Here is a 19,671-nt window from a genome sequence, read left to right on the forward strand (position 1 = left end):
GGGACATCAAAAATGTAAAGTCGTGAGTTTATTGCATATGTAACAAAATGAACCTGACCTCCCGGGTCCAGCCTGCTGTACAATCACTGTTTGTTTTGTGTTTCCAGCTGGTTCCATAACCACGTTAAATAGAACTAGTATTTCTTTAAATACTTTTGATTTTGACATAAAACAGAACATTAGTGTACAACTTTCACAAAATAAATCAGCAATAAAAACAGTGGGAAGAATAACAAGGATAGCAGCAATACTTAAAAACAAGACATTACAAAATAAATTAAAAAATACATTATAAAGTGGTTGAGAAACAAAAATAAACAAATTGTAAAAATTCCTACTACGTTTCGGGAAGGCTGCCGTGCGGCACACACCTGGCTGCAGGTGGGATGGGGCCGGCGTCCTCTCTGCAGAAGGCCGTTCCTGGCGTGTCCGGTCTGCTGACCGCCTAGCCTGAATTTGGACCACACGGCTGAACAAGCTGAGGGCTCAGAACTCCATCTGGTGGCAGATCCTCCTTCAGAACTCAGGAGAGCTGTTCCCTGTCACCCTGCGCACCCCAGGCAGCCCTGGCCTTTCCTACGGAAGCACTGGCAGAGGGGTGGTTTGCTACGTCCCTGAGTGTCGGCTGATGACCGCTGGTGAGGACAAGCCTTCAAAGTCGCGCCCCTGAAGCATCTAGGCCGAGGGGCCGGGGGAGTGGGTGGGTCGTCTGGGACCACTGAGAGGGGCGACGAACGAGATCGCGCATGAGTGGGCTGCACGCAGCCCCCAAGTGGAGCAGGCGGGAGCTCCGGCCGGTGGCTGGCCGCCTTGTGTTCCTTGGGGTGGTTTAAGAAGACCAAACCGTGACGGGTATTTAAGGTTCCGGAAGGGCAATGCCACCGCCAGAGCGGCCCGTGTGGGAAGGGTGACCTGGAGCTCTGGAAAGGTCTGTGACGCTCACCCAGCTGTGGCGGTGCCGAGAAGGGGGCGGCAGACCCGCGCGCAAGCGGAACGGCGGAGACGGGCCGTGCGGGCCGGGACCCCCGCGTCTGCCGGCCGGAGAGGAGGCCCCTCCCGGAGGAAGCGACACCTGCCCCCCGAGAGGCAGCGCCGCCCCTGGGGCTGGTGGATGTGGCGTCTAAGGCTCGCCCCCTGCCCCTCCCAACAGCAAGAAGGTAGTTTTAAAGGCATCAAATGCAACATTCCTGCTTCCAAGTCGTTCAAGCCACGAGACCCTGGTTTCCTTCCTAATCCCTGCAGATCCGGGTGTCGCGCTCTTTCCTGCCGCCCCCGGTTCAGGCTCACGTTGGGGCGCAGACTCTCGGGGGGAGGTCTGGGATTTTCGTTTCCTCACCTTCAAGAGGAAGGTTAAGGGAAGACTGGATAGACTTACTGGGGAACCAGTTTCTAGAACACCCTCAGAAAGTGTCGTTGTGAGTGACACACAGGCTAGGCCCGTGGCGAGGTGGAGTTTGTGGAAGGGACCGAGCCCACAGTTTGGCCGGGACTGTTTGAATGGATTAAAGTTTCCTCCTGCAGCCAGTCCTGCTCGGCAGCCCGAGGTGCGGCTCGCCCGCGGCACAGCAAACGGGCCAGACCTCTCGCTCGGGGCAGAGTCTCTGGCCTACCGCGCTCATCGGCCACAAACCACTTCTGGGGCAGGGAAGGAGCCACAGCAGGATGCAGGAGGGCAAGTGTCCCCTCAAAGCCGCCACCGTGGTCTACAGGTAACAGTAACAGAAAAGAACAGATACAAGAGTCGTCCACAAGGTCCGCCAGGCCACCTCAGACCCACAGCGGGAGCCCAGTGCTTAACTGCGAGGCTGCGACAGCAGTGAAGTGTCTTGCTAGAGGATTACCCTGTACTCGCCCCCACCCCCGAACAAAACAACAAAGAAACCATACAGGAAAATTTGTTGCTGCTGCTGTTTTTCGCTGAAATTTAGCTATCTGAAATCAAGCCACTTTGTTTAAGATAAAATACTGTTTGCACTTTTGTGCAAATTGGAAATGGTGTTAGAAACTTCGAGTCTAGGCTTGTTTTGGCCTTGCTTGTCATACAAAGACATTTGGGCAAGTGAATCAAATAGCAGTTGTTAGTGTCACCGTCTGCCCTGGGGAAAGGGCCAAATGAGTCAGTGGGGAGTTGTCCCCTGTGTGGCCACAGGTTTGCATCCACGCCCTTTTTATAAAACAAGAACTCTTTGGGTGGATTTATGTCATCGAGGTCACCCTTTCCCCCTTGCCTTTAAGCTAGTTCACACCAAGGCAGCAGCTATGATACCAGGATTTTGTTTTGTTAGTTTAGCTCTCAGCAATTACCACATCATAGTTTGTTAATATTTTTAAGTGACACAGACAATGTTCCTCTACGTACAACGGTGGCACAGGAGTCACAGCTTTTGGACTGACTGGTTGGCTCTGGGGCTTGTTTGGGTCTGTTCTTTTACAAGCTCTGTTAAGTGGTGTTTTCTCTGGAAAAATGTCAGATAATGCAGCAAAAGGGACCCTTAAAAGGAAAGATCATTTTTCTTTGTGCAAAACAAAATTTTCAGCCAGGATACCCTGAAAAAAAAAAAAAAACATACCCTGGGCCTCCAGTGAAAGCTGCTCCAATTCCTTCACCTTTCAAAGGGGAAACACGTTTTGACTCAAGTTTCCTGCTGTGGCAGAATTCCAATAAGCATATATTATACAGTTATTGTTCAGTTAGAAATTAATCTGCTGCCCAGAACAGGCTTTGAGGACATGAAATTTGGAATCTGAGCTCTGGTAAGATTTCCAGCAGCTACTCAATATGGAAAGGGGCCTCAAGGCTGTTTGAGATGGAATAACGGGCATCGCTACCAGTCCCAAACCCTCAGGACGCCCAGCTCAGGCCCCTCCTGTAAAGCGCACAGGGCCGTGAGCCTTATCACCGCGTGGGCTGCGACCACCGCAGAATATCCTGTGTGACCGAGGCCAAAGGCTAAACCTGGCTGCATTTTATTGGATGGGTGATGGAAGGGGGTTGGGAGTACTATAATAAAGGAGGGATATATGGGTGAGCCACCAACGACAGTCTCCTGTCCCCCTCCCCCAACAAAGAGGAGGGAGACACCCTTTTCCCTCGGGTGATCCGGAATTCCAGGGCCTCAGCCAGCTTTGCGGGAGGCGCGCAGAAGCTGTATGCTTTTGGTCTGGTGGTCATGAGCTAGACTCTGTTGCCTTTGGTTGCTCTTCACTCCACAGCAAACCCACAGGTCTCCTCCACGGCTGTCAGCAGCTTCTCGTAGAGCTTCTCATAGGATTCATAAGGTGGGATGTCGATCCGGTTAAAGCTGGAGAGGGACAAAGGAGCAAGAGTCAGTCCAGCCCTAGGACCGGCTTCAAGGTCAAGGACAGGCAGCTGGCAGTGTGTGGGGAGGTGCGTGGATGAGGGGCAACAAGAGGGGAAAGCGTCTAAGCAGCTCATTGCCCGGTTTGCAGGGCAGGGGGCAGAAGTGAGTCCTCTACTTTCCCGCTGCTCTTCTGCCTCTTATGCAGAGTTTTCAGTCAACACACAGCAAAATAAATCTTAAGACCTTCAAAACCAAAATAGAACCAAACTACTATTTACTGCTTATAGTAGGACAAAGCTGTCAACTTGTTTGTCTTTGCGAGAAATTATTAAATATCCCTCTGTACCAGGAATACCCCCTTGACAGACTCCTGGGCTCCAGGCCGGCCGTCAGTCAAGTAAGCACTAACACTTGATTGTGTATCTTCTATTCCTCTGGGACTTGATCTGGGACCAAAATGGGGCAGTCTGGAAAATTCCCTGCAAAAACAAGCTGAATCTTAAAACTAATAAAATGTCAAGTCTCTGAAAGATGAAACAAATACTAAACTTCTGGCTCAATATTTCCATGAGGAAATTCATTTCCAGTATTTGCGCAAAGAAAAAGACATCCTTTAGGAAGCTATTATCTTACAACAAATCAAGAAATACAAAATTGTGACCCAGAGGATATTTCGTGGCCTACTGAATGACTAGGGGGTAAGCAATTAAGGATGGTTTGTGTCCAGAAAGAACCGGCTTTGATGGCAGGTGCGCTTCTTCTGGAGCTTTAGCATCAGAGGGTATTTTTCATACCTGTCTTACTCCCAGCACTAAACCGTTAAAGGACAAAAGTGTTACGAGAAGGAGCACAGCGCATGGCGGGTTCCTGTAACAGACACCACAGCCACGCCCAGGGCAGGGCCTTGGTACCCACTACAGCCCAGGACACCTGACTCACAGGGGTGGAAAACCAAGTTGCCCAGATCACATCACTAAAAGTGTCAGAGCCAGCACTGAACCCACACCCTTGGGTTCCATCGTGTCGCATCTCGGCCACACATTTGGAACCGGTTCTCCTGGAGTAGACGTGGCTGCTCTTCTCAACAAAGTGTATGTAGGTGATTGGATTTGCAAATCATAAAGGAAATAATCCACTATGGATATTAATTTTTAAGTTAAAATTTTAGGGAAAAAACATTTTTCAATGGACAAGGAGCATCTGTCATAGGCAAAGTTCCCAGAAGGAAAATGGGGACCCAGAAATAAAGACCAATAAATCCCAACCACAACTGTACAATTCTCCCTGCTGACGGGTGTACGTGCACGTGTATCTTTGCACCAAGACCCAGCAAGGATGAAGACTCGAGCTTGGTGGAGCGGCAGCCACAGCTGATGCTGAAACACCAGCACTAATGAATCACACAGCTCACAACAAAACTAGTTTCATAAAAGAGACTTCTAATGCCCCTCACCTGTGGCACCCTGCCAAGCGTTCACCCCATGGACACAGTGCTATTGCCGGTCATTATCTGAGACTTTGCATAAATGAAACTGCACATAAAGTCCTCCAAATAAGACAATAGCTTTAAAAAAAATAACACAAACGACCACGTGCTCCAGATACACGCTCTCGGGACTCGGCGACTCGGCAGCAGGGCTCTTACCAGGTGTGGGCCTTCGGGAGGTTGTCTGTGTTCGCGTCTATGAGGTGGATGGTGAACAGCCGGGGCCCTGCCGCGCCTGTAGAGCCTTACAAGACAACATTCTAGTTAATGCACTTCAGAGGCAAAACCACAGGGCTTTCCAGCCACTCAGCTCCCGTAAGCCAGGGTCCCTCTGGACCACGTTCTCGGCCCCGAAGCCCAGGCAGGTGCCCTGCCAGGGGGCAGTGGAGTTCACGTGCCCAGTTTTAGGATGTGTCTGTAATGTCCATCAAGGGACAAAATTATTTGTACCCACCCTTTGGACTAGAGGACTTACGGGCACCAAGCCGGCTGCAAAGATGGTGCCAGCCCCGGCCCCGCCCTGCCTGCTGGCTGAGCGCTGCAGGACACGGGGCAAGGTGGGTTGTGAGGCTGCTGGCCTGTCTTGCTGACATTCGCTCCTGCACTTTTACAGATGTTCCTTTCAACTGGGCCACAGGTCAGCAGTAGGACTGGAGGCCAGGAGAGATGGCAGTAAGCAGAGACCACCATCTTTACAGAGTGGAGAGGGTCTCTGGCCACTAGGGAGGTGAGTCCAGCCCCCTGGGCATGGGGGGGGTGGGAGGACAACTGGCTCCTCCCTCTCAGGCCACACCCTGACCCCCGTCTCCCGGGGAGACATTCTGCTGGGCCTGGCCGCCTGCTGCCTGGTCTGTATCCCTGCGCTCAGAGTTCTTGGAATCGAGGAACTAGGCTCCTGCGCCGCCCTGCGGCATCCAGTCCCTTTCCTGGCAGGTGACCCTGGTCACATCTGACCCCTCGTCTGGGGTGACCTACCTCCTAGAGACTACAGGGACACTTAGCCAATGTCTGTCCAATTGTTGACGATGTTGCCAAGATATTGCTAAGATCCTTAGTCACAGGAGTGTTTTCTAAACAGGAATGTTTAGCAAGAGGGCCACTGTGGGAGAGACGGTGTGATGTCATCAGACAAGCGAGACTCAGAGTCACAAGACCTGGTTCCCTGCCCTGGCTCACCGCTCACCACCCCACTGTTTCTTCCTGGGGGGAAAATACATCCTATGACCTCAGTGAGTCTCAGTTTCTTCATCCGTGTCATGGAGAGAATAATCCCTGCTCAGACGGGCGCTCTGGGCTGGAGGAGAATGAACGAGAAAGGGCCCTGGGAGCAGCTGGGGTTGCCAAGCTGGCCTAGCAAACGGAGCTCCCACGTACGGGTGGGGAGGTTCTCATCTGGAACCCTCTGTGATGCTTGCAGAGCACCCTGCAGAAATCCCACAGGCAGAGGTCACTATGGAAAAGACACAAGTACCCTCAGGACCAAAGCCAAGTGAAATGGGATTAACCTCCTTTTATCCAGCGAGGTTCTCGAGAGCCTGAGGCAACATTCTGTATTTGTAATATCTGTACGTCTCACAGCATGCAGAGTTCGCTATGTTAACACCCTTGACCTTGCTCCTTCTAGCCATCAGCAACACTGCTAACATGTCCCTAACAGGCAGTTTGGGACCTTTCCCGTGGAATTCCATCCCACGTACAGTGCCATCAGGGGCTTAAACAGGGTGAGTATGACATCCTCCTCCAGTGGTTCGTGGCTAACCAGGAGTTTATCTATAGCTTCAAGCTCTGGGGACACCGAGACTGTGGAGGCCACTCCCAACCCTCCACCTCAGTCTTGGGTCCAAGCTGGCATCACAGAGGCGCATAGTGACGGCCTCACCAGACACCCAAAGGCCCCTGCTGGTCAAACCCTGTGGGTTTCCGGAAGCAGTGAGGAGGTGGGGACCCACGTGCCCTGGAGTGGCTCCATGGTCTTTGCTCAGTGGCACCTCCACACCTGCTCGCAGACCGGACAGCACCTGCCGCGGGCCCTGTGCAGTGCTGAGCATTCATTCACGTCGGTTTCTAGCGGATGTTTCCGAAAAACATCCCAACCGCCTTCCTGCCCCCGTCCAGCCCAGAACGTGCCCGGTGCAGACGTGGAATCGAATGGCCCTGCCTCCATGTCAGTCACCTTGCAAAGCCTTGAAGCCTTGGAGAGGGACTCTTGTGGATCCAGTCACAAACTGCAGGAGCCGGGCCCTCCTTTCTTCATCGAACGTCTCCACTGCTTGCCAGAACCACCTGACGATGTTGCTGTCAGCCACACAGTGCTTCAGCCGCGTGTTCGACTTCCAGTCATTCAGGTCGATTTTATCCAGGCCACCTATGATCAACTGAGAAGGTGACAACAGATGAGTTACTTCCAGAACACATAAGCCAACGTCATGCCCTGCCTCCTGGGTTCGCGCTATACCACAGGAGATAAAAACTTTGTTCCCAAGCAAGCAGCTATATGGGAAGCAGCTGTAAATTCGCGGTAACCCGAAGCACCATGCCTCAGTCTTCCTGCCTCCTCCAGGCTGGTCTGCAACCTCAGGACCACGGGGCACAGCTCCCGATACAACGCTGTCTTGTAAGCAAAGCTGGTGTGTGTGTCTGCCCTGCACAGGAGGGGGGATCAAAGCACCAACGGCAGGACTGAACAGAGCTAACCACAAGGGGCACGGTGGCCTCTCTGAGACACTCGGGGACAGGTGGAGTTTCAAGTCTGCGGTTGGGGCAGACAAAGCATGTTTCTGCAACTTGTTGAAAAAGTGACCCCAGAACTACCGCTCCATCCGAGGGAGCTTGCCTTGGCCTGCAAGCTGTAAGCGTCTCACTGGTAGCAGAAAGACTACACGAACAATCTGGAAGGCTGAGCTATTTAGTACCAGACAGCGATGGCTGAGGGATGAATGAATCACTGTGTTCAAGTACACGAAGTCTGACTAGAGAAGACAATAACACTTTGTTCTTAGTCTAGTACTAACCAAAATAAAAAACAAAACGTTGACACTGTGGGAGAACTTGGTTATATATAACTCCCCTGATCAGAGATGACGACACAGGAGCAGCCATGGACTGTCCCCAGCTAGACAGCCTGGCATAGGAGAGGCCACAAACACCAGGAACAACTTCCCGAGAGTGGTTCGTGTTTACTGCCGCCGAGGGGCCCCCGCGCCTGTTACGCACCGGCCTTCCCCACGTTCTGGGAACCCTGGCAGGCTGCCGGGCCGACCGGGGAGAGCGCCAGCCTCACTCTGCAGCAAGGACTGAAAACGGCAAACGCCGGCCACACCGCGACCCTCGAATGCCCTGAGTTGACTCTTCGCTGTGCACGAACCTCTAGTTCCTTCTGGTCGAAAGGCTTCAGTAGGTGCTGAGGAATGAGTTCGTTGAACCCTTTCTGAAGGGCTAAGAACTGGGCTTCAATGCCTCTCATAAACCTCCAATTCACATACAACCTGCAGGAGAAACTCACAGGTTAGAGGCAGGCCCACACGATTCCCCCATCCGCAGGTTCCGATGTCACGCTCCGACAAACGCGTGCACACAACACAGACGGACCCGTGGAGCAGGCACCAGGCCCTGCCACCCTCCCCAGTGCAGGCAAACCACCAGCTGGTGGTGCCGAGCATTGGTGTCCAGTTAAAAATGAACCAGAATACGCCCTGTGCTGTCGGATTCTTCACTAAAAACAGCGGGATTTGACCTGTTATAGCAACTGCCATAATTTGAAAGGACCACACGGGACAGCGTGAGACCGTGCGTCAGCCCGAGCACAGACGTGCCCTCGTGCCTCTCAACCGCACCTCGGCCCCGCTGAGGAATCGCCTCGAGTACGAGGTGGCAAAGAGACTGTGGAGCAGCGTCCCCGACCGAGCCCAAGGGCCCTCCCGGCTGCTGTCTGCTCTGCTCCCCATCTCTGCACTCAGAATCCGGTGGTCACTTCAAAGTCCCGTCCTCACCTGTCTGTCCCTTTCACAGGCCAGCCCTGGACTTGTCAGGGCCCCCAGCACACCCCCCATTGCTGCTGCTGAGCCTGATAGTTTCTGAAAGTCACCTCCGTTAATGTGACTCGGTCACAAGTGCTGTCAGGGACAGGGAGGCCTCACACAGTGAAGAAGCTACAAGAATATAAACCTGACCCAGGACGGCCCCAGGCACCTGGCTGTTCCCCACCGGCGACCCCTGAGGTGGGCCGGGACATTACCGGACATATTCTTTCTTGTTCTCCTCTGTGACGGGCACGTTTCGACCATTGGGCTTCAGTTCGTGCTGAAGGATGCGCCCGAAAGCGTTGTGCTCCACGCAGAATGTGTGGTCCAGCACAGGGGTGATGTCGTTCTCTCTGTCGAAGGAGGCAGAAGACAAGGCCAGTGAGACCTTTGCCACCACCCAGCAAGGAAGGGAGCATTACGTGGCGCGGTCAGGGGGTGGCATGGAGAGAGAGAGACGCTGTTTACCGACTGCCAGACCCAAGGCTGCGAGGGGAGAAGAGGAGGCCTCGGTGGCCTCAGCCCACGTGTGGGCGGGACAGTGCCTGGGACTGGGAGGGGCCGGGAGACAGCTCTGCTCCAGATGTCCCCGCTCTTGGCTTTCTCACTCACAGAAGGAGGGTGACAGTCACTCTACCGTTCTGTGATTTTGTGAGTCGCGCAACCCTCTTGCTTTGGAAGCCGAGGCTGGGAGGAGGAGGGGGAAATGGGGACGAGGCAGCGAAGTCAGAGGGAAAAGACCGAGAGCCGCGCCAAGGAAGCACCGTCTCCCCCTGGGGCAGCCTTTCACGCAGCCCGAACACAAAAGCGCTTGAAACTGGCTCTTTAATCTGCTACTTTTCTGGAAACCTAGGCAGAGTGAAAGGTTTTCTATCCAGTGAAGGCCCCGACTCCCCGCACTAGAACATGTGAACTCGGCACAGCTGGGGGCCTCGCTGGGCTTGGCTCGTCCGTGTCCCCGTCCCCTCCCCACAGCCGGGATGGTGCTTCCCTGCGCCATCGGCTCTTTCACAAGGATCTGTGACACCCCTGGTTCATCTCCTCACTGTGCCTACTGCTTTTATGTATTTATTTTTATTTATTTTTTTTGAGACAAGAGTCTCACTCTGTTGCCCGTGCTAGAGTGCCATGGCATCAGCCTAGCTCACAGCAACCTCAAACTCCTGGGCTCAAGCAATCCTCCTGCCTCAGCCTCCCGAGTAGCTGGGACTACAGGCATGCGCCACCATGCCCGGCTAATTTTTTCCATATAGATTTTTAGTTGTTCAGCTAATTTCTTTCTATTTTTAGTAGAGACAGGGTCTCGCTCTTGCTCAGGCTGGTCTTGAACTCCTGACCTCGAGCGATCCTCCTGTCTTGGCCTCCCAGAGTGCTAGGATTACAGGCGTGAGCCACCGCGCCCGGCCTGCCTACTGCTTTTAAAAGAGCTTTGTTTAGGATAATTCTAGAGCAAATGTGACTAAATATTAATTTGGTTTTGATACTTTCTTGGCCCCTCTATAGATTAACCAGAGACACTCTAGAGTCTCTCACACACACACCTCCCCCTCGGCCTCAGGATCCACCTGTTAATATTTATGATCTTACCTCAATAATTCAAGGAAACAACTGTAGAAACTGGCCGAATGTCATGAGAAAAAATAAGTCAAAATTAAGTATTTTTTTTGTTAGATCTGCTTTTTTGTTTCTGGTTATAATATAATGGTCCCTTTATTTCTCACCCATCCCCAACACACAGACGTAGCGGCATGCACTGAGACAAGCGACTACATGTGCATTTCCAATGAACTGAGTGGTGAGTCGATACTTACAGAATCCACACTAAGCTCTTATGTAGCTCCGGGTCCACCGATTCCAAATCCGAGAGCTGGATGGGCTTCCCAAGCAGCTGCTTATAGAAGGGCACCGTGAAGCCCCCGTTGATGTAGTGACCGTGGAACACAGCCAGGCCCATGATCCGACCCACGAAGTGGAAGTAAGACAAGTGGTCCTGTAGGCGGCACCAGAGAACACGAGTTTATTAGACAGGGGCCTGGCCAATGCCGCGTCTTGTGCTTTCTCCAAGATCTTTGCAGAGCTGTCCCAGAGCCAATCAGACACTGACTCAGTTTCCTATAGGCTCCTCTCATGACCAGATGGAAGACGGCTGATTGGGCCATCAAAAATTAGCTGGACATCAGTTTGCGTCCTCTTGGGTCCAGCACCTTCTCCTCAGAACTGCTGGAAAACTTGCTGGGCCCAGTGTGAAATGAAAATGCGGAGCCCTTTGTCCAAAAATGATTGAGAAATTCAACCCAGCAACAGCAGAGACAAACGGAGCATGGGGGCCTTCGCAGCGCGGGGCCTTGTGCCCTGTGCAGATGGCACACCCAGGAAGCTGGCTTGTTTTTCCTTCCTTTTACGCCCAAAAGAAAAGGACAGTTCCCCTCCTTCCTCATCCTCCCTCCCAATCACCATCCCATAAGAAAGAGAAGACATCCTAAAGGGTGGTGGGGCAAGGAACACAGAGGAAAATAAGTAAAAGAACCATCCTAGAACCAGAACTGTTCTGGCTTTTAACTAAGGAGCCTCGCGTTTCTACTTTAAGGTCTGAATTATAATCATCTCAGAAAACTAGTCAAGACTTTGCTTCCATGTTGGTAACAAGTTCTTTCACATTTGAATGTTCAACAGAACTTGTCCCCAGCTTCACTTTGGTGGCCCTTGGTGGCCCTGTACACAGCACTGAGGATGGACATGGCTCCACCAAGGAGTCCTCTGCTGGCCAGCTGCCACCCTCGCACTTATTTCCTCGTCTCTAAAACATGCATGCTAAGGATGTCAGCATTTGTGGTTTAAAAAGCCAATGATGGAAATATTCCAATTTTGACTAGGAAGAGGATGGACTTATTGTAACCCACTTCTCAGAATGACACCTTAATAAATAGGGCCATCATATGGGAGTTCCCTCAAATAGCAATAAAGTGTTCTGAGCGAGTGAACAGCTCAATCTTACCCTTATCCTCCTTTGAAACAACATCCCCAATGACCCTGACACTGACATGCAGGATGGAAATCCTCCATCTTCACTCCGTCCTCACTCTACCTTTCAATGTTTTACTTACCATTGTCTTTAAGTCTACAATGAATAAACCAAGAATTGGGACTAAAACTGAAAATCCATCTTAAAAACTCTCCAACTAAATCCCCTACCTCTATTCGTTCATACTTACCGGGTTGATTGAAGAATCTGGATTGATCTGCAACATGTAAATATTGTCCGTAGAATACTGGAAGAGTCCATAATACGGATTCAACATCTCATGGCACAGCAAATAAAGCCACTCCCTAGGAAGAAAAAGAATGTGCTAAGATTTCTAGTTCTAGATCTTAACAGCACTGATTCATTATGCTTTTGAAGGCCAAACTAGTATAAAGTGAGATGAGCAATTGGTCAGGGCACCTGGTCTGAGGATGCATTGCACAGGTTGAGAAACAAGTTTAATGAATTGCACAGTCCGGAAGAGCACCCAGAAGCAACTCACAAATCTCACTACAGCATGACCACAACTCCAGCGACACATCTGCAGCTGAGACCCAACTGTGGTCAACCAGAATTAGCGTGACCATGGAAGGCAGTGTTCTCTGCAGTTCACTTCTCAGTTTCCCTGCACCTCTCCTGAGGTTTTCCCTGATACTTCGCAAAGATCTAGATTGGATGATTCGGATGCCATGATCAAAATCTCAGGGGATGATGGTAATGATGTGGTATTAACTGGCAAAAGTGCAATTAAAAAGTGGTTTCATCCTACTTTAACAGTAGATAACTTGAATATTAGGATTCTGGGTCATTTTCATTTTTCTTTTGCTAATTTCTAGTTTCTAAATTTAAATTTTCATTTTTAAATTTTAAGTTTTAAATGTTTCAAACAAAAAGAAAACATTTCAAAGTCTAGGGAGGTAGAAGAGTGGTTATTTAAGAATGACTTTTGGGGCAACAGAGCAAGATCCTGCCCCCCCCCAAAAACAGAATGACTTTTGCCCTTCATAATTTTCTGTCAAATTCTTATTGTTGTTTTTTTTTTTACCATAAACAGTTATCACTTTTGATAACTTCACAGTTTAAATCTTAAAAATATTAACTCTCAGTTTTAAAATCTGGATGGAGTATGTAAGTATAAGTTATATTATTTTCTGAATTCCTTTAATTTTATTATTTTTAAAAAATCCAAAATCAAAACTAGTCCAACAAAAAAAGTACTTTAAATAGAAATCGTCTGATTCAGTTGCTATGGTCAGGTTGTGATAAGCCCAGGTATAGAGAGGACCCTTATCCAAACACCTGTGCAGTTCTACAAATAACCTTTTACTCTTTCTACTCAAAACTCGTTTCAAATGCATAAATCTCATTAAGACAGCAGCTCCAAATTTTATTCTACAAATTCTTAACTCTTTCAAACTGAAAAGTCACAGAAGTGAGACAGAATAGGGAAGGATAAGCTCAAATGCAAATAATCTGTCCAAGAAAATTGTGAGAATACACAGAAAATGCTCAGACCAAAACAGTTATGTATCACACTCAAAAGCACAGAAAGGAACTGCCAGAAGAGATGAGACTCTGGATTTTATAAAGTCTGTTTACCAGAAAAACAACATTTGGTTAGCTTTTATTCACCATAACTTTTGGAGTTGAGATTTGATAAGAATCTTTGAAAAAGCCAAGGACCCACAATTGTCTAGACAGGAAGTGATTAAAATACAAGCAAACATTCCAACTGAGCCATAGACAAGGTAAAGATACAATTAGGTCCATTGTGGAAGTGGTAAGGGAAGAGCTAACTATAGGGGAGGGAGGGAGAGAGAGAGAGAGACAGAGAGAGAGAGAGGGGCGCTGCAGGAATGGCTTCAGGGCCAAACACAGGGAAAATAGGTGTAGCCTGACTCTCACAGACCAGATAATGAAGGCATACGTGCATGTGTATGATATATGTATAATTGAAATCTCTCTGCACTCTTGAGATAGGTGTGATCCCATTTAGCCACAAGGAAGACTCTGAGGGGTGAAATAACAATGCAAGACCAAACTGGAGGTGAAAAAGCTCTTTCCACTCCAGCACCATGTTAATCAAGGGAGCTCCACAAAGACATCTCCACGTGGACGATTGGAGAACTACAGAAAATGCAGAAGGAATATCACTTCTACCAAACCAAACTGTGTTATTCACATGCATGCCCGGGAATATATAATACCAGCAATGCAAGTAAACTGAAACAGTTTGAGGTACTGAACTCTTGAGACATCTTGAATCTATAAAAGAAAATCATAGACAAGAACATAGAAGTAGTTTTGATTTGAATTGTTAGAATAAACAAACATGAATGAGTAAGTAGGAAAATTCTGACATGAAAACAGAGGACAGAAAGCCTAAACCTCTTGCCAGGAAACAGATTTAGTATTGTCAAGGGCAAATAAGTTACATTTTACCAAAAAAAAAAAAAAAAAAAAAAAAGATGGTTTCTAGAATCAAAGTTGAGAAGATCAAGGAAGAAAGTTGGCATAACTGCCGTAGGGCTGAGACTCTGTGTTTTCTAAATGGTGCAGTGTCAGTCTCTCCTATCCTGACTTCCCAACATGGGGCCACTATTACAGTCCTCATGGAAACGTGGGCCCTCCTTTGTGGCAACCACAAGAGTTATAGTTTTATATTTACTTGCATAATTCTTTGATTGATGCCTGCACCTCATCAGACTGAGAACTCCTTTGCATGGGGGCGGGAGGAGAGAACATACCATTTTGCTCACTGTTGTAGCCAGTACATGGTAGAGTATCTCAGTATTTCATGGTTAATGAATAAACACAATTCTCACAGGGGCATATAAATTACAGGGATACTCTTCTGTAAGAAAGTTCACTCATGTGATAGATACATTAAATTCTTTCATTTTATATTTTATTACAATGGAATCAATAAGTCAGTAGGTTATGGTGATTTAAAAAATAAGACTAAAAAATTGGAAGCGATGGAAGACAAGTCGAAGAAATCTCCCAGAAAGCAGGAGAAAAAAGCAGAGATAGGAAATAAAAGAAAAAGATGAGCAACATAGAGGATCAATCCAGGGAATCCAACGGCTGAGCAACAGGTGTTTCAGAAAGACCAAAGAAAGGAAACGGAGGAGAAGAAATCATTGAAAAGTAAAATTCATTCACTCAGTACATATTTATGGAGCCGAGTGCTCACTATGTGCTAGGTGCTGTTCTAGGAACTCGGGATTTAGCTGTGAACCAGACAAAGTTCCTGACCATGTGCAGTTTGAGTTGGTTGGGAGATGCAGACAAGAAAGTGCAACATCTCACCACACACCCCATCAGGGGGTGACAGTGACACAAGGGAGTGAGCAAGAAAGAGGAAGCTATGGGATCCCCAAGCAACGGACCTAACCCAGAAAAGCAGAGATGTCTCATGACAGCCAGGTGCACAAGAGCTAGAGCATCGTCATCAGACTGGGCAGTGGCTCCAAGATGGATGCATGTGGGGGGATATGTCCAAAGACATAACGTGTAACATTGTCCTGGAGGACTTTGAAGTTTAAGGGGATAATAAAGACAATAAAGCCTAGATTTTAAAAGAAGAAGAAATTCTTGGAAAAATTAAAATTTTCAAAAAGATAAATTATAGAATACTATTTTACCCCTTAGTGAACAGTATTTTCATTGTCATGATAATATAAACAATGTGTTGGTTTTCAACCCTTACAAATAATAGGTAGAGAAGCTCAGGAGACAGATTTAATTTTGCTTACAGAACAAAATGTAAATCTTCAATCTTTGCAACATAAAAGTAACATTACAGATGACAGATTTTAAGAGGTAGAAGGAATGCTGAAGAGAAAGTTACAAGTATTTAATATCCTTTTTTTATGAAAATGAGGTCAAGAGATGATATCTCTAGTTGACAAATCAAAAAATAAAGGTGAAAGCACATTACATAGTTACAAACAACAGAACATTGCTATTACTAAACTGGAGGAGAGAGTATTAATTAGAGCCAGTCTATCTTGGGTCTATGACCATAAATCACTAAATCATGAGATAACAATCTGAACTCGATCAATTGAGTGATATAAAGATACCTATTAGAAGAAACATCTAGAAAAGATACAGTTGTCTCAAAGGTGAAAAAAGGCAGGATAAGAAATAGTAGCTTTTCATTATTGTATTCTATTCTGCTTTTTATATCACAATTATTTTGACCAAAATTTCAAAATTTTATTTTACAAAATTCCTTTGACACAAGTGCAATTTACATGCCCTCCCACCCTGCTGCCCACTTCCCTGCAGAAAATCCTCCAAGGAGAAAAGGAAGGCCACCGCCCATATTCATGTCAGATTAATTTCAGGGGCAAGTCCTTCATGTGCTAAATGAAGAAGGGGGTAAGCGTAAAAGTCTAACTCCAGCTTTACAAGGAGTCAGTTAACGGTGGCGATCACGTACATTCTAAGAGGTTGTGGGAAGACGTGAGCACATGCTCAGGAATCCCTATGCTCGGAAAGCTGGCTGGAGCCTGCACATGAGCCCTGACTACTCCAAGGTGACGCCAGCACGGGCCCTGCCCAGGTGTGCTCAGTGATGACTTTTCTCTTGGAGCAGACTATTACGGTTATGCTGAAATCCACACAGCAGAGAGGCTGAATAAATTAGCACCTCACCTGGCCACGCCACCATAATCCAAACCTTCTTCTCCTCGGAATTTCACCATTAGTCGTTTTTTCAAGTCTTTTGGTCGCATCTTCATTATCTGACGATAAGACTCCTACGTATCAAAATTATAGTTTCAGAGAGAAGAACATTTCTTATTCTTCAAGGTATAAACAGTTTAAAGGTTATTGGTAATGGAGTCTGATTAAAACTAAGCACTCATCCCCATGCGAGTTTTATCTGGTTCCCATTCTTAATGTTTGTTTGGCTGCTGTATCTAGTATATTCCATCATCTTTCCTCCCCCAGTTTCTCCCTCAGAGGCACACACAGTGCCAGGTAACACTACACTTACACAAAACACATCTGTCTTCAGTACAATCACTAAGGACTTAAGGACGAATCTCCTCACTGGAGTTGATTTTCTCTATACAAAATAATTTCAGTGCACCCTATAAACAGTTCATGTAGTTTGACCAAAATGAAGATGTCATTAGAGTCTGAAGGTTAAAGAATTCTGAGCCTGTTTTTACATCTAAGTGAAAAATGACACACAATTTCTCACTGAGTCAAAAAGCAAAAAAAGTTTAAGACAGACATAAAGTGGCTTACCCAGAGCATGGAAAACATGTGGTCAGCCTAATATTCCCTTAGATTCAGCATTTTAAGTGGAAGTAAGCTAAATGTCTGTAGATGTTTTCTGTGATAATGCACTTAAGAAATTTTTCAGCCTTTAAATTTAATGTAGTTCAAACTCTAGCATCCCAAGGGGAAAGGGGAAATGATCCGCAGCAAGATGTCAATAATTCAGCTCTCTTCTATCCGGGGCAGCCAGTACAGACTGCTCAGTGGGCAAAACTGGGCATGGCAGCTGATCCACGCATCCAACACTCAGGCCCAGCCCTCGCTGGGGGGACAGCGTGTGGCCCTCTGAGGCCATAGGCCAGCGGGAATTTGTGCTCACTTCTTGCCCCATCTCACTTGATCATTTCTGCCAAAGTCTCCACAATGGAGAGCAGGATTTAGCCCAAACACAGCAGAGGTTTTACCTTATGATCATGTTTCTTAAGCCAAGGGCCCCGTCTGCTTAGGGACCTGCTCCGACAGGGGAGCAGCGTAAAGGCAGAGCCCTTCCTGGAGCCACCAGCTCCTGCCGCTCCCCCAGGGAACGGCAGGGTGGCCTCGGGCCACTCTGCTGCTCTGAGACATGCCACCTGGTCACAGTCCATGCCAAGAGACAGGAGGGGACTGACTTGTTCAGAGGGAAAGGTGCAGGCTGCAGGAAGATGTAACCTGTGCGATGCAGGTAAGGGGACTCCCACTATTATTTAGTACCAGTTTCTGTGCAAACCTCTAGGTTCTCGTCTCAGAAGCTATCTAGTTTTGAAACTTTTACCATAGAAGGGAATACAGTTCCCTCTCTCTCCCCAGGCTTTGGTCCTGATAAACCCTGCATTTTGCTTAGTAATGAGATCAATACTTGAAATGCCAAACAGAAAGGAGAGCTCAGTGAAATTCAGAAATCCCCCACAGGGCATTTCACTTGGAGCAGCTCCCTTTAAGCAAAGGAGTTTCTCAGGAAGCCATGCCTCTGGCTGAACCGCCTCACTTGTTTCTTAACAGGACTGACTGTCAGAGGCACTGAATTCTATACCTCAAAGATTTCTTCTCTGGATACTTCGATGCGGCAATGCCCAGCTTGGGGCTGCTGAAGTGACAGTTCATGTCTGAGGACCTTTAACTTCTGGACTAAATCTCGTTCATATCTCTGGGCAGGAAGCTCCTCGTCTTCCAGAGAGCCCTCGCTGGGCAGGGGCAGCGGCTGGCTGGGCTCCTTGAGTTGGCACTGGTGACTTGAGAAGAAGAGAAGCAGAAAGTCATTCCAGAAGCCACTGCTGAGACAGCTGTGAGCAATGCCCCCACACAGCAGGGACTGGGGACAGTTCACTGCACACAACGTCGGGTAGAATTTGTTTCCCTGATGACACAAATATGTACCTAGCTGCGGGAAAATGCTGATGGCCACCATTAGCCTAAATACAGGTCTAGGGTCCAGTAAAGGAGATACCCCAATTCCAAGCAACCACTTATCTCGTACGGTCTTACTACAAAGAGGAATTGCTGTCATTTATCATGCACCTATCACATACCCACGAGACTGACTGATGCACCTTAACAGAAGGCAATGGAGTCCATGGGGAAAGTTAAAAAGGAGGTAACAGCGGAGGGGAGGCACCATGCACAAGAGCAAACAGCTTGAGTGGCATATGATGATAACCATCCCTCATTTTTGTCACCAAGAGATTTCTAAGTCCACCCATTAGAAGCCAAATTTCAGTAAAATAAGAGGACTAAGACTAGTAGGTGTCAAAGTGGCATTTGCTCAAGTTTTGCCATTAATGTGACACAGAACTGTTGGTTACAAGAGCTGTGTGGGATGTTTTGTTCTGAGAACACAACAAACCTAGAATACTGAGTATGGGATCCAAGGCGATTCCCAGTCCCAAGTTACCCAGGAACCACAGGCACAGGGAAGGGCTCCGGCAGGCAGCAGTCTCCCCTGTGGCTTGCCCTTCCAGAGCGCGCCGGCGCCAGGGAAAAACCGCACTGCTCTACTTCTCAATCTAAGGGCCACGCGTGTCATTATAGTGCTGCCTGCAGAAACTTCCTTAATGAGAAGCTGCCTAATCCCATCATCTCGGTGAAATTTATTTAGGCTGTAGGTAAGAAAAAGGTGGTGACAACCTGTGGCTTCAGTACTCTTCATGGCTAATTTAAGAGTTGAAAATACGCAATTGTCCACAACGTATTTATTATTTTGCTCATGCTTATTATTCAACAAATAATGCAGTAGATAAGAAAAATATTAGCACAAAAAAACATTCAATTATAAATGAAAGAGGTCAACAAAAAAATTTTTTAAAGCTTACTTCATGATGTGGTGTAACCTTGGGTCTGTAAACTGGGTAGTTCGGTTATTATGATCTACAAAATATATTCTCCCAGAAACTGTGCTTCTGACTTCCCAGCCTGGTGGCAGTGGTCCGAGTTCATCACAATTCACACTGTTAAGGTCTCTACCAAAATGGAAGATATAGAGAGGTTTGTCCAGCTTAGTATGGAGGAATAAGACCCAAACTTCAGCAACAGGAACCAGAGAGGTTCCTTATCAAAGAGTCCCCGTTCTGC

At 47.9% G+C, this 19,671-nt stretch overlaps 1 protein-coding gene across 3 annotated transcripts in view; it reads right to left on the bottom strand.

The window, feature by feature from the left end:
• Positions 1 to 13: 13 nt before the first annotated feature.
• Positions 14 to 19,671, bottom strand: part of SMURF1 (SMAD specific E3 ubiquitin protein ligase 1) — a 105,304-nt gene continuing 85,646 nt past the window's right edge. Inside the window, exons 9-19 of one of the 3 annotated variants that reach the window (XR_006733189.1) lie at positions 19,413 to 19,559; positions 18,137 to 18,335; positions 16,495 to 16,598; positions 12,020 to 12,134; positions 10,619 to 10,797; positions 9,023 to 9,160; positions 8,153 to 8,273; positions 6,962 to 7,163; positions 4,948 to 5,032; positions 2,360 to 3,302; positions 14 to 1,703 (exon numbers count right to left, since the gene is read on the bottom strand). Coding sequence is in view for 2 of the 3 variants with exons in the window: in XM_045541336.1 (XP_045397292.1) it covers positions 3,203 to 3,302; positions 4,948 to 5,032; positions 6,962 to 7,163; positions 8,153 to 8,273; positions 9,023 to 9,160; positions 10,619 to 10,797; positions 12,020 to 12,134; positions 16,495 to 16,598; positions 18,137 to 18,335; positions 19,413 to 19,559 (1,390 nt within the window). In the remaining variant the exon portion in view is untranslated. Of the gene's footprint in view, positions 3,303 to 4,947; positions 5,033 to 6,961; positions 7,164 to 8,152; positions 8,274 to 9,022; positions 9,161 to 10,618; positions 10,798 to 12,019; positions 12,135 to 16,494; positions 16,599 to 18,136; positions 18,336 to 19,412; positions 19,560 to 19,671 lie in introns of all 3 variants that reach the window. The other 2 variants (XM_045541336.1, XM_045541337.1) reach the window with 2 other exon arrangements.

The sequence above is a fragment of the Lemur catta genome, chromosome 2 (genome assembly GCF_020740605.2).
Source record: "Lemur catta isolate mLemCat1 chromosome 2, mLemCat1.pri, whole genome shotgun sequence".
In the NCBI taxonomy this organism is placed as follows: Eukaryota; Metazoa; Chordata; class Mammalia; order Primates; family Lemuridae; genus Lemur; species Lemur catta.